Below are 12183 nucleotides of genomic sequence, written 5' to 3'. Positions count from 1 at the left end.
GCCTCACCTGCCTCCCCTGACCGCACGTCACTGATATATGACATTTAAATATTAAACGTGTATTAATGCTGATAGGTTGAATATAATTACATTATTTATTATTTGGAAACCGTTAATAAATTTAAACAATTTTCTTTCTGAAACGAGTATTTTCAACTAAACTGTTGATGCATAGATTTGCTTTATTTTATTTTCTTTTTTAATATGTGTATATATATTAAGAATTATAGAAGAACTTTCGCTTTTCCATGGTCCACTCGACTTTCTGTAGTGACGTCAGCTCGTGGAACTTGTCACCCACAGTGGCAAGATGGCTATGGAACCAAATAAGACCGAAATCCTGACGATTTTCAAAAGATTGAGATCAATTCCCACAAACAAGGTAACGGCATTCGATGTCGTTGATCTGTGTTGTGTTGTTATTTGAGTTTACCTTTAACCGGCTGACGTTGGTTTAATTTATATATTTGGTTAGTAGCAGTTAGCATCTTCTGCTAAGCGGAGCTAACAGCAGCTAACAGCTAGCGGGCGCTAATGCTTTCCCATTGAAAACTACGGAGAACCGGAGTTAAAGGCAAACAGGAGCTAACAGCTGCTAGCCTGCCGGTCCCCGAGTCAAACCCAAAGGCCACGTAAACGGTTTGTGTTTCTCTGGAAGAAAACCTGTTAGCTTCGCTTCTTTGAAGCCTTGTCACCGGGAAAAACTTATCGGCTTTAATAGAATATTGTTTTTATCAGTCACAGAAAACAAATATGAATGGCAATATCGAGTTAATTCGCCGCATAGATCGCTTTGCTAACAGTTAAGTCAAGCTGTGTTACAGCTCTTAAAACCTCAGGTCGAAAGTTGTCACACATTTTTTATCAAAGCCATTTCATTTGTTCTTCTTCATCTGTATCTGTGATATTTCTTCATCCCAGTTCAACGCTTATAAACCACATATTGCTTCACTGAAACATGACCAGATGAAACAGAAATATGATGTTGCGGAAGTTAACTGTGATTGGTCCTACAAAATATAATATATATTTTGGTCTACTCAAGGCCACATTCACCATGTGGGATACATTCATGCTGAGTCTGTGAGTTTTTAGCTAACTTTTTTTTAAAAATTACTTAAAAGGCTCGTTTTTGGCTGCTTGCAAAAACAGTTTTAGATTATAGTTATAGTTTGTTTGTTGTTTACTTACTGAAGTTTCTACTTTCAGGTATAATAACTATATAATCTGTGGTATTTGGTTTTAGACACGAGTTTAGATTTAAACCTTTTTCTACCTGGTAAAGGCCGTATGTCCTTCATAGATTAAAACCCTGACAGTGACTTGGAACCATGACAAATATTTTAAATCTGATAATTATAAGTTAGTTTGACAGACTCAGAGTTCTGTCAGCTTAGCAACTATTTTAGCAGGCAAAGGTGGAACAGCTGTTATTAATATAGTTTAAGAGATAAAAGTTTCTCGTGGTGCACCAATCTGTTGGTTAGTGTAAACTTAAACATTTCTGTTCATCGAAAGCATCAAAGCAGAACACTTCCAGCTTTTGAGTCGCTAATCAAATGTAAAAAGTATGTTGTTTAATTAACTTTGTTTATTACAATAAGATGTAACTTAGGATGATACATAAATGGAGATAATCTTGCAATTTGAGAAAGGAAAAATAAACAGAATCTGACCTCAACATGTCACTCATCAAGCCATTTATGTCACTCACTGTGTTGGTAGTTTCGTAACATGTTTCTAAATGTTTCTACCATCAGTCTGTAAAATCAGATACATCATCAGTCTGTGAGGAACAAAAACTGTCTGACCCTAATGAGCGACTTAACATCTTGATCCACGTGAGAAATTGTTCTTGAAGTTGACGCTTCTGGTTTGTTTGCTACTTTCAAAGATCTTCTATTGTCTGCTAGGAAGTTTATTTCTGTTCACTGAATCCGGTTTGACTTGTTCTCACAGGAATCTTAAATTATTTAGGAATGAGTCAGTCACATTGATGAAGACATTCCACAAATACTGATGCTGAATTTCTCATCACTCAGATGTTTGACATTGAGGTGGATTCAGCTCAGAGTAGAAACTGGTTTCGTTTAGCATCTATTCCCCCAACCACAGGCTGAGAAGCTGAACTTTGTGTTTTATTACTTAAATTCCTGAATCGTTACTCTGCATTTGTTACTGAGCCTGGTGGGTTCTGCTGTGAAAGGGCAACGTTCATTCCCACTGTCACCACATGCATGTTCAGGAGGGTCAGTGAATCCATGAAACAAACTGGTTTTTGTTAACATTTTACTAAATAGCATAATAGACACAACAAAACTGTAAAGCATTATAACCAAGATAAAGTGAAGAAACTGGTGATGTATTTCTGTTTTTCTGCAGATGACTTTGTTCTGAGCCAGAACTACGTAAATAAACTGTATTAAAGTTACATTAATATAGTAAAAAATATGTATGAATTTTTATCATTTGATGTTGTACAAATCATCAAATAATTTTTGGTCTGTCTACAATCTCTCTCATTTCATCCAGAAAACCTTTGAATATGTTTGCAGGTTTATCTATCTTGTAGTTCAAAAATATGCCTAAAATGATGATAATATGGTTAAAAAAAAACTCACTGGGATAATAAATGAACTCAGTGAATAATAACTAGGGCTGTAGGATAATATCGATATCACGATATATATCGATATTTTCTTTCCTAGAAAAAAATCGATATTCATCCGCAAGTATCGTAACATCCAACTGTCACCTTGCTCACTCACTGCTTGCTTCGCCGGGAGAGTGATTAGGTCATCAGGCTTAGAGTGATTCCTTCACATGTTAAGTGTCAAGGTTAAAAAGGTATCAAACTATTCAGAGCAAGTGCTTGGTGCACTTTATTTACTTTATAAATCCATGTAAGCTACAGTTTGTACTGTTTCAATTAAAAGACACATGTTTTCTCACCACTTCTTTGATTCTTTTTGTCCAGCTGTCGACTTTAAGTCTGTGTCCATGTCCAACCAGAGCCAGGTATTGTCTAGTTGGTGCTTTTAATCAGTTTTCAGTTAAATTAATTCAATCCAACTCTATAACAGTCACAAAGTGTCACCAAAATACGCTGTCCCTCTAAAATCTTTCAGAAAATCGCAAAAGTGTATTGAATTTTATCGTCTGATAAATATCGCAATATGTATCGTATCGTGGACAGAATATCGTGTATCGTATCGTAAGATTACTGTATCACTACAGCCCTAATAATAACACATCAAATGTGAGGACTGGACTCTGCTTGACTTTCTCAAACTAAAACATTGAAAAGAACAAAGTAAATGGACAAAAATTACAGAAATTATTTTTTCTATTTATTATTTTTGGTTGTCATGTTTTATTTTGGGTATTTAATGTCGTTCAGTTCCAGTGTAAAGTTTATTGGTCTTTGATCTGATCAGATACATAATCATTTTACCAATAGCTCTTAAGAGACAAAATTAAGTAAAACTAACTTATTACAAAAATCTGAGCGATTCAGGAGTGGATTAAATTACCTAAAGACTTTACATTAAAAAGTACATTCTTTTAAAAAAGCACTGAAATCTTATTTTTATTAAATATTTTTTTACATTAAAAAGTACATTCTTTTAAAAAAGCACTGAAATCTTATTTTTATTAAATATTTTTTTTAATCTAGCTTTATATATGTAATTTGTCAAATATGATGTCTGATTAATCTTGTGATGTCATCATTAATGTCAAAGTGGTCTATATGTGGTTTGAATATTTTTGTGTTTTGGACTCATGGAAGATTAATAACCACTTTATGTGAACTAACAGCATTTCTAACAAATAAGCAAATCAGTATATTACTTGAAAATGGTATCAAAACAACAATATCATTTCTGGGTTGATTTATCGTCCAGCAGAATTTGTTGTAGTGACAGACCTGACCAAACGTCACCATTTAAATGTTCTTGTTTTCTGTTTGACTGACTGGTGAATTTTCCTCTGTGAATGTTGGACGTTGGGCACCTTTATTAGATTACATTTGTTGCCATTTCTCAGTGCTTTCAGCAGGACAACGGGATGAATTTGTGTTTTCTGTGCAGGCTTGCTTTGACTGCGCTGCCAAAAACCCGAGCTGGGCCAGCATCTCGTACGGCGTGTTCCTGTGCATCGACTGCTCCGGCATCCACCGCTCGCTGGGCGTCCACCTCAGCTTCATCAGGTCGGCCTCTGACCGCCACAGCTCAGCAGCTTCAGCGTGTAAACGCCGATGATTGGCTTGAGTCTGACACACGCTTCATTTCTCCTCAGATCCACAGAGTTAGACTCCAACTGGAACTGGTTCCAGCTCAGATGCATGCAGGTCGGAGGGAACGCCAACGCGGTAAGTTCGCTGCTCGGAGGTCAGCTGATGTTTGGCCTACTGGCGCCATGGTAACGCTTTCCGTTTCCTCCTGAAGACGGCCTTCTTCCGTCAGCACGGCTGCTCCACCAACGACACCAACGCCAAGTACAACAGCCGCGCAGCCCAGATGTACCGGGAGAAGATCCGGCAGCTGGCTAACGCGGCGCTGTCAAAGTACGGCACCGAGGTGAGAACCAAGATGGCCGGGGCTAAATCTGACCTTGTAGAGAAATCCAAACAAACATCAGATCTGCTGGCAATGCAGAGAAGAAGCAGCCTTCATCTCCTTCTGTCTGCTTATACAACCTGAGCTAACAGGATCTTTGACTTGTTACCAAATGCTGATAAAGACATTTATTAGTGTGTGTGTGTGTGTGCGTGTGTGTGTGTGGCAGCTCTGCACATCCTGTCCAGAGTACACAGGGTGTGTAATCCCTACAGTAACATAATAAACACATCTTTAACATTAGAATAAAAAGAAAAGTGAGTAATAAACTGCTGCTGCCGTTGCAGCTGTGGATCGATTCGTCTGCAGGAGGAACGACTACTGCTGCCGAGAAGAAGGACGATGACTTCTTCGCTGAACATTCACAGGTTCCCCTTGTTCCTAACTTTATTTCACATTTAATAATAGTAACAATAACAATGATAATAATACACTATATTTAAAAATCTAGTTTCAAATGTATTAGACTGAATTTGGGAAGCTGATATGAGGATTTGAGAATAAATGATGAATAAAAACATTTTTAATCATCTGTAAACAGAATACACTAGAGCTGAAAATACTATGAAAATATGCAACTGCAGTATTATTCAGTTCCTTCAGGATTTATTGTTTTTGCCAATCAAAATCAATGATTTTGTGGCGCTACTTTATATCTGCAAGAAATGTAATATTTTTTCTTTGTTATGAAATCTACATATAGAAAAAAAGATGAGAGGAAAATCAAGCAGACTGGACACAAAAAATATATTTATTTTTTAAAAGAATCGAGAATAGCTCGATTTTTGCAGCGATCTGTTGAATTTACGTGAATTTCCACGATCGCAGGATTACGAGAAGCTAGACAAACTAGTTATTGTTTGTCTAGTTATTGTATTAATGTGACGTCAGGTTGTAGTTAAAGTTGCCAGCTCTCTCCAATCAGGCTGGCCATCTGTGAATCAGCTGTTTCAGTCAGAGTCCATCCAGCTGACCCCGAACAGCCCAGCAGGCGGCTGCAGTGATTATTGCGGTTAAAGCTTCAGTGAACAACATGCTACATCATTAGCCTGTCAGACGGGTTGGAACTGAATCGTTTAGCACATGTGTGCATCTCTTTATTCATCAGCAGCCATTCTTTTCTTCTCTCTGTTCAGTTTTCTAATGAGTGGAGCATAGCGCCCCCTGCAGAGCAGAACGGAGCCGCCAGTTCCCCCCAGCTGACCGACTCGGCGCCTAAAGCCCAGGATGACGGCCGTAAGTGAAGCGCAGCAGTCGGAGTGTTTACCTTGACGGTTCCTGCTGCTGATGCAGAAGTTCGTGTTTATCCTCTGTGTTTAATTCCAGGATTTAACCGGATTACAGGAGATGAAGCAGGAATATCAGAAAAACAAGCAGCACTAAGCTTTTAACAAACACACAAACCTTTAGTTTCACATTAACCTACATGTTTAATCACAGGGTGGAAACACAGCAGGAGCTTCTGCTCTCTCAACTTTCATGAAGTTTTCAGTTCAGATGAATTAAAATTCAACTTGTTTGACTAAAACAGAAAAAATAATTTTTCAGTCACTTTATTTTTGTCTAATACCAACTAACTGTAGTTAGTTAATATAGTTTTTAATCTTTAATGCTAAATGTTTGTATTTTGTAGTTTTGTCTTAATTACAGTTCTGAATATGTTGGGTTTTTTCAGGAAATGGTCTTTTTGAGTCTATTTTCTCCAGTTAAGAATTAATTGATTACTAAATTAGTTCATGATTATTTCAATAGTCCTCATCATGATTAACTGATTCTGCCCTAAAGTGTCATTTTCCTCTATTCTCTCATATTTTCATACATTCTGCATGTCAACAGTCACACATACATGTTCACTTCTTTGTTAGACGACGATAAATATACAAAAATACTGGAATCGAGTCAAAGCAAACGGACGTTGATCCATCTGTGAAGAATCTTTCTTCATATGCAGTTAGACATGGAGTCGTTACTTTGACTGGACCTCTTTAATGTCGCTGTAGACAGTGGATTCCTATGTCTTCTCCTGTTATGTTTATGACTGTATATTATCAGTGCAGTCAGTTTGGATGTGAGTGTTTCTTTTTGTTTCAGTCGTGTTTAATCCGTCCTGTTTCAGAACCAGAGGACGGGCCGAGCATCGACGGCCTGAGCACGTCGCCCAAAGCCTCCATTGGTGAGTAAATCCTCATATCTTCTGATTTAATGCTTCAGAAGTTCAGAGCTTCTCCCAGTTTCTGAGCCAGAAAGTTTCAGGTGAAAACTCTCTGGGAACCTTCTGGTTGGTGTTAAAATATGATTCTATGTTTGAGAAAAACTCTGTGACACTGAAAACCAGACACTTTCCTAAGTCAACACACAACTGGTTCATCTTTTGAGTTTAGGATGAAATAAATCATAAATCATAGTAAAAATAATATTTATTATAACATGTTCAGGTTCTGGACTGGACAGGTGAGAAGGAAACTGTGAGAAAGCCTGAAACGGCCTCATCAGGACGCGATTCTTCTTTTTATTAAACCTTTTTATAAACAGGATGACACTTAATGACATCAAAGATCTGTTTTACTAAAAGTTCCTGGCAATCACACAGTTAAAACTGTTGTTATATAATATAGTTATATTAACAACTGGCTGCTGGGAAAACAGGGAAAACATCATACGGCTGCAGCCAACCATTATTTCAGTTATCAATTATTCTGACTTGGACAAAAATGTTCCACATTTTGCAAAATTTTCATTTAACCACTTTGGGTTTTTAAAAAAAGACATTAAAAGATGCAAGCAAGCAAGTAATTCTTTTTCTTTTTTTCTTTTTCAATAAGCATTTCATTGCCTGAAATGCAATAACTGCATTCCTTTAGTGAACGTTTGATCATTTGTAGCATCTGTAGTTAAAAATCCTGACTATGAAAAGGTTGGTTTTTATCTTAAGTGCAACATGTTGGTATATTTTGTGGAGTTTTTGTTTAACTGCTGCTCTGTGTACTCCAGGTAACGAGTGGATAAACCACTAAGTTAGCTGATGATTATTTCAATAATCAATTAATCAGTTCAGCTGTAACACATTTAGCAGAAGTTTCCATTGATTAAATCCCATCAGAGTCAGGTTGGAGCTTTTATCTGAGCTCAGATGTTCCTGTTTGCTGAGTCTCCTCTGTCTGTGCTGTAACGATGGATCTGTCGGCCATCTTGTACCGTAGCGGACTCCATGCGTTTGTCCCCGCAGAGCGGCCCGCCGGCTGCAGGTGAAGGTTTGCTGCTTGGCGTTTCAGCCTCCATGCTGCCGTGTGGCCAGATGTTTGTTTCTTCCCGACCAGAACATCTTAACCCGGCTGCTTTGTGTGTTAGAAACGGCTTTGTGCCTCTGGCCTTTGTGTGGGTAATAATCGGTTTTCTGCTTGAAGCTTTTCAAAAGGAGCATTTTGACAGAAACCCGCCGCCTTAATGACACAAACAATCCCCGCTGTGACAGCTGATTGGCTCAGTTAAATTCCTTCTCCTCGTCTCGCTGGTTCCCATGAAGTTACAGGAGACGGAGGAGAAGCGCTGCGCTGCGCTGCGCTGCGCTGCGCTGCGCTGCGCTGCGCTGCGCTGCGCTGCGGAGACGACCTCAGCTGACCTCTTACTGCCGCTGTTGCACAATTAACTGAATTAAAGAAGCATCTACAGCTAAAGCTTTGTTTCTCTGATGAAAACATGCTGAGACGTTCTGCTGTGTTGCAGATGTGAAGCCGTCCATCATTGGGAAGAAGAAACCCATGGCTGCTAAAAAAGGGGTGAGGATCAAACACTAGATTATGATTTTAGATTTATTTATTTTCCATAAACAAGACAATGCATATCAATCAACATGAACGAATCACAAGAGGCTAATTTTCATGTGTAGCAGGTCAGAGGAAGAGAACAAAAAGTTACAAGCATAACACGTCACTACTGTAAGAAAAAAATACAAAAACAGTAAATTTAAAAATTATTCAAAACATGACTACAGTTTTTATTGATTTCCTAAACAGTTCAAAGATGTAATAGTTTATTTTTGTAAGTTATAAAATCTCTACTTCATCCTGCTACTGTGACTTTGTTATATTCTCAGTTTATTCTCATATTGTTTTGACTTTGTAAACTTTTTTTCTCATAATACATTTTGTCATATTTTGAGTATATTTCTGAATTGTGACACCAGGATCTTATTCTGTTCTTTTTTCTTTAAAATATTTTTTATTCTTGGCCTGGCCCTGGTACTCTGTCGTAACAAATACAGGAAATAGAATCAAAAGTAAAAATGATGAATGAAGTCATCCAGACCACTAGGCGGAGTCTGGAGTCTGTAATATTACCAACGTAAATATGCTGATCCTCTACAGTGTAAAAACTTGTGTTTGAAATGGAGACGGAGTGTAACTCACTTTTTTTTTTCTTCCTCCAACTTTCTCTTTGACATGCTGTCTTTACTGCGGTCCGATCCCAGATGGGTCCCCCTAGTGGTCTGGAGGACTTCTGTTTAGTGAATGAAGCGTCTTAAACTTGCTGCTGTTTTTGTTTTTCCTTTTACTTCTATTTCCTGTGGTTGCAACATTTTCTCTTTTCATTTTTTTTGTTTGTTTTCTTGGAACTTTTTTGTTTGCAGTTTTTCTGTTGCATTGTTGGTGTTTTGTCTCGTTTATGTTTTTTGCAGCACATTTCTCTGTCAGCTCCTTGATCAGTTATTTACTGAAGTCAGATAAACGGCTGAATCATGAGGATCAGGGCTGCTGTAACTTTATCGTTCTGCATAAAACTGTAAATGTGCCTCAGTTCCTTTCAAGTCTGTAACTTTTCCACAGTTTTTTCAACCACCAACTTGAGTGAATTGTGTTGGGATTTTATGTGAGGAACCAAAATTATGAAGTGGAGTAAAAAATGATTCAAGACTTTCCTTTTCTACAAATGTAAATCTGATTAGTGCGGTGTGCATCTGTTGCTGCAGCTCGGAGCAAAGAAAGGTCTGGGTGCGCAGAAGGTGAGCAGCAAAAGCTTCTCTGAGGTGGAGAAGCAGGCGCAGGTGGCCGAGAAGCTGAGGGAGGAGCAGGTGGCCGAGGCCAAGAAGCAAGCCGAGGAGTCCATGTGAGGAAGCCGCTCCCGCTTCCTGTCGCCGGTAAGTCAGGCGGCGCAGACGTGTGACGGCGCTGCGTTTCCGCTGCAGAGTGGCGTCCATGCGGCTGGCCTACCAGGAGCTGCAGATCGACAGGAAGATGGAGGAGAAGAAGCTGCAGAACCTGGAGGGGAAGAAGAGGGAGCAGGCGGAGCGGCTGGGGATGGGCTTCGGCGGCCGCAGGTAACCGCTCCGGTCCGGTCCGGGTTCTGCTCGAGTCTGTGCCGGTGTTCTGGACGGAAACGTGACTCTGGTTTCCTGTCGCAGCGTCGTGTCTCACTCCGTGATGTCAGAGATGCAGGTGATCGAGCAGGAGACGCCGGCGGGAGCCAAGACGTCGTCCCGCTCCAAACTGGACCTGTTTGACGAGCCGGGATTCACCTCCGGACCCCCAAAGTACGACACACACACACACACACAGACAGAGACACACACGTTTGTCTGGCTATCTTTGTGGGGACTTTCCATTGACTTCCATTCATTTCTACAGCCTAAACCTGACCTTTACCCTTTTCCTAACCCTAACCATCCAAAACTCAATTCATACCTTAGGCCTAAATCTGACCCCTGACCCAAAAACAGGGTTTCCCCTTGTGGGGACCAGGCTCCGGTCCCCACAATGTAGTATGTGTCAGGAAAATCGTCCCCACAAGGTATTACAAACACACACACAGAGACACACACAGAGACATACAGACACACACACACACACACACACAGACACACACCTGCCCTTTCCTCACATATTTTCATAGTTTTTTACTGTTTGGTATTTATTCCACTAAATGATGAATTTGAAGACAACAGACAAAATAATTACGATCAGGTTTATTTAGGTATTTTATGTGGTTTCTGTTATTAATATATAGTCATTATAGACTCAGATTTTTCTGTGATTGTTCATATATTTTCATATATTCATATATTGGTTAATTTCAATAATTAACCAACGTGTTGGAAATTAGAGATCCATTTTTCACTTCAGATGCTAATATCTGAGGTTTGGTGTCGATCCAAAACTCATAAATAGCTGAATTGACTCAAAACCTTTTATTTTTAACACAGATATGAATGAACTGAATTATAAATGTATTTGATGATGGAGCACAAATTCAACTTGGTCAAACTTGTAAAAACAACTTTACTTTGTTCAGTTTGTGCAGTTAGTTACACAGATAATAAACTGAAACTGACAAAAAATAAACTGCAACAAGCAAAAAGTTCAGTTAGGAATAATAAACATAAAATAAAAAGTATAACGTCAGCCAGAGCACAACACATAGAACTAGGCTGAGTAGATCTGTCCTTATGGATCGGCCACCGATCGAATCCAGTTTGATATTTTGAAAGAATCTTGAGAAAAAAAGATTTTTGATAAAATGTTTTGGTGCTAGCAAGGTGTTTTTTTTGTATTGAAATTGGTTTATTTTGTAAAACTGCAATGGAAGCATTTTTTCTGCGTCACATGATCAACAAGCAGACGAAGAAGAAACCAGGAGAACGACGGTGGAGAATGTTTTTAATGATTTATGGTGTGAACAAACTTATTCACATGTGATTTTAATTATATGTCTTATTTGATGGAAGCAGAAAACTCGGTTCTTTCTGCATTGGTTTTGTTCATATTCATATCAGAAACGCAGCTCATGTCGGTCTGGAATTGTTTTGGGATCGATCCAGATATTAGTATTGGATCGGTGTATTTCTAATCAGAACCGGCTGAGCAGCGTGTTCTGACCCGTTCTGCTCTCCAGGTATAAGGACAACCCGTTCATGGTGGGAGACGGGTTTGGGTCGCGGTGGGACGCCGACGGCGGCACCGCCTCGTTCACCACCGCCTGGGCTCTGGAGAAGGACGAGCCCAAGGAGGAAGTCACCATCTCCAGCATCCAGCCAATCGGAGAGAGGTATCCACTCATCCTCACGCAGCCTGACTCTCTGGATCGGCTCCGGTTCTGATGCTGCTTCTCCTTCTGGGTTCAGGCTGCCCAGCCGGAGGAAAGCCGAAGCGTCGTCCGCCGGGTCGGAGTCCAGCGAGGCCAGGCAGAAGTTCGCTAACGCCAAGGCCATCTCCTCCGACATGTTCTTCGGTCGAGAGAGCAACGCCGAGGTGAGCGGCCGTTTAGACCGGACCCGCTCTGTTGAAGCAGAACCCGTCAACTAACTGTGTTCTTCCTGTCAGTACGAGGCCAAGACGAAGCTGGAGAGTCTGTCAGGCAGCAGCTCCATCAGCTCCGCCGATCTGTTCGGAGACGGCAGCGACAGCAGAGGTGAGACCCGGAGATCAACCCAACGCCGTTCAGGTTGGCCCGACTGACGCCGCTGCGTTCAGCAGGCGACGACCCGACTGACGCCGCTGCGTTCAGGAGGCGACGACCCGACTGACGCTGCTGCGTTCAGGAGCCGACGACCCGACTGACGCTGCTGCGTTCA

General features: G+C 40.2%; 1 protein-coding gene across 3 annotated transcripts in view; it reads left to right on the top strand.

Moving 5' to 3' along the window:
• Nucleotides 1-265: 265 nt before the first annotated feature.
• The window catches only part of arfgap2 (ADP-ribosylation factor GTPase activating protein 2), a 14958-nt gene continuing 3040 nt past the window's right edge, over nucleotides 266-12183 (top strand). Inside the window, exons 1-15 of one of the 3 annotated variants that reach the window (XM_016681210.1) lie at nucleotides 266-382; nucleotides 4092-4210; nucleotides 4300-4372; nucleotides 4449-4580; nucleotides 4907-4987; nucleotides 5756-5855; nucleotides 6736-6792; nucleotides 7820-7864; nucleotides 8343-8395; nucleotides 9586-9722; nucleotides 9802-9933; nucleotides 10018-10146; nucleotides 11505-11657; nucleotides 11734-11860; nucleotides 11933-12020. In XM_016681210.1, coding sequence (XP_016536696.1) covers nucleotides 311-382; nucleotides 4092-4210; nucleotides 4300-4372; nucleotides 4449-4580; nucleotides 4907-4987; nucleotides 5756-5855; nucleotides 6736-6792; nucleotides 7820-7864; nucleotides 8343-8395; nucleotides 9586-9722; nucleotides 9802-9933; nucleotides 10018-10146; nucleotides 11505-11657; nucleotides 11734-11860; nucleotides 11933-12020 — 1498 coding nt within the window. In that variant the 5' untranslated portion in view covers nucleotides 266-310. Of the gene's footprint in view, nucleotides 383-520; nucleotides 640-4091; nucleotides 4211-4299; nucleotides 4373-4448; nucleotides 4581-4906; nucleotides 4988-5755; nucleotides 5856-6735; nucleotides 6793-7819; nucleotides 7865-8342; nucleotides 8396-9585; nucleotides 9723-9801; nucleotides 9934-10017; nucleotides 10147-11504; nucleotides 11658-11733; nucleotides 11861-11932; nucleotides 12021-12183 lie in introns of those variants that run through there. The other 2 variants (XM_016681211.1, XM_007571000.2) reach the window with 2 other exon arrangements.

This window comes from Poecilia formosa, unplaced genomic scaffold (assembly GCF_000485575.1).
Source record: "Poecilia formosa unplaced genomic scaffold, Poecilia_formosa-5.1.2 Scaffold272, whole genome shotgun sequence".
Lineage (NCBI taxonomy): Eukaryota > Metazoa > Chordata > Actinopteri > Cyprinodontiformes > Poeciliidae > Poecilia > Poecilia formosa.
This window is presented reverse-complemented; position numbering and strand designations above follow the sequence as displayed.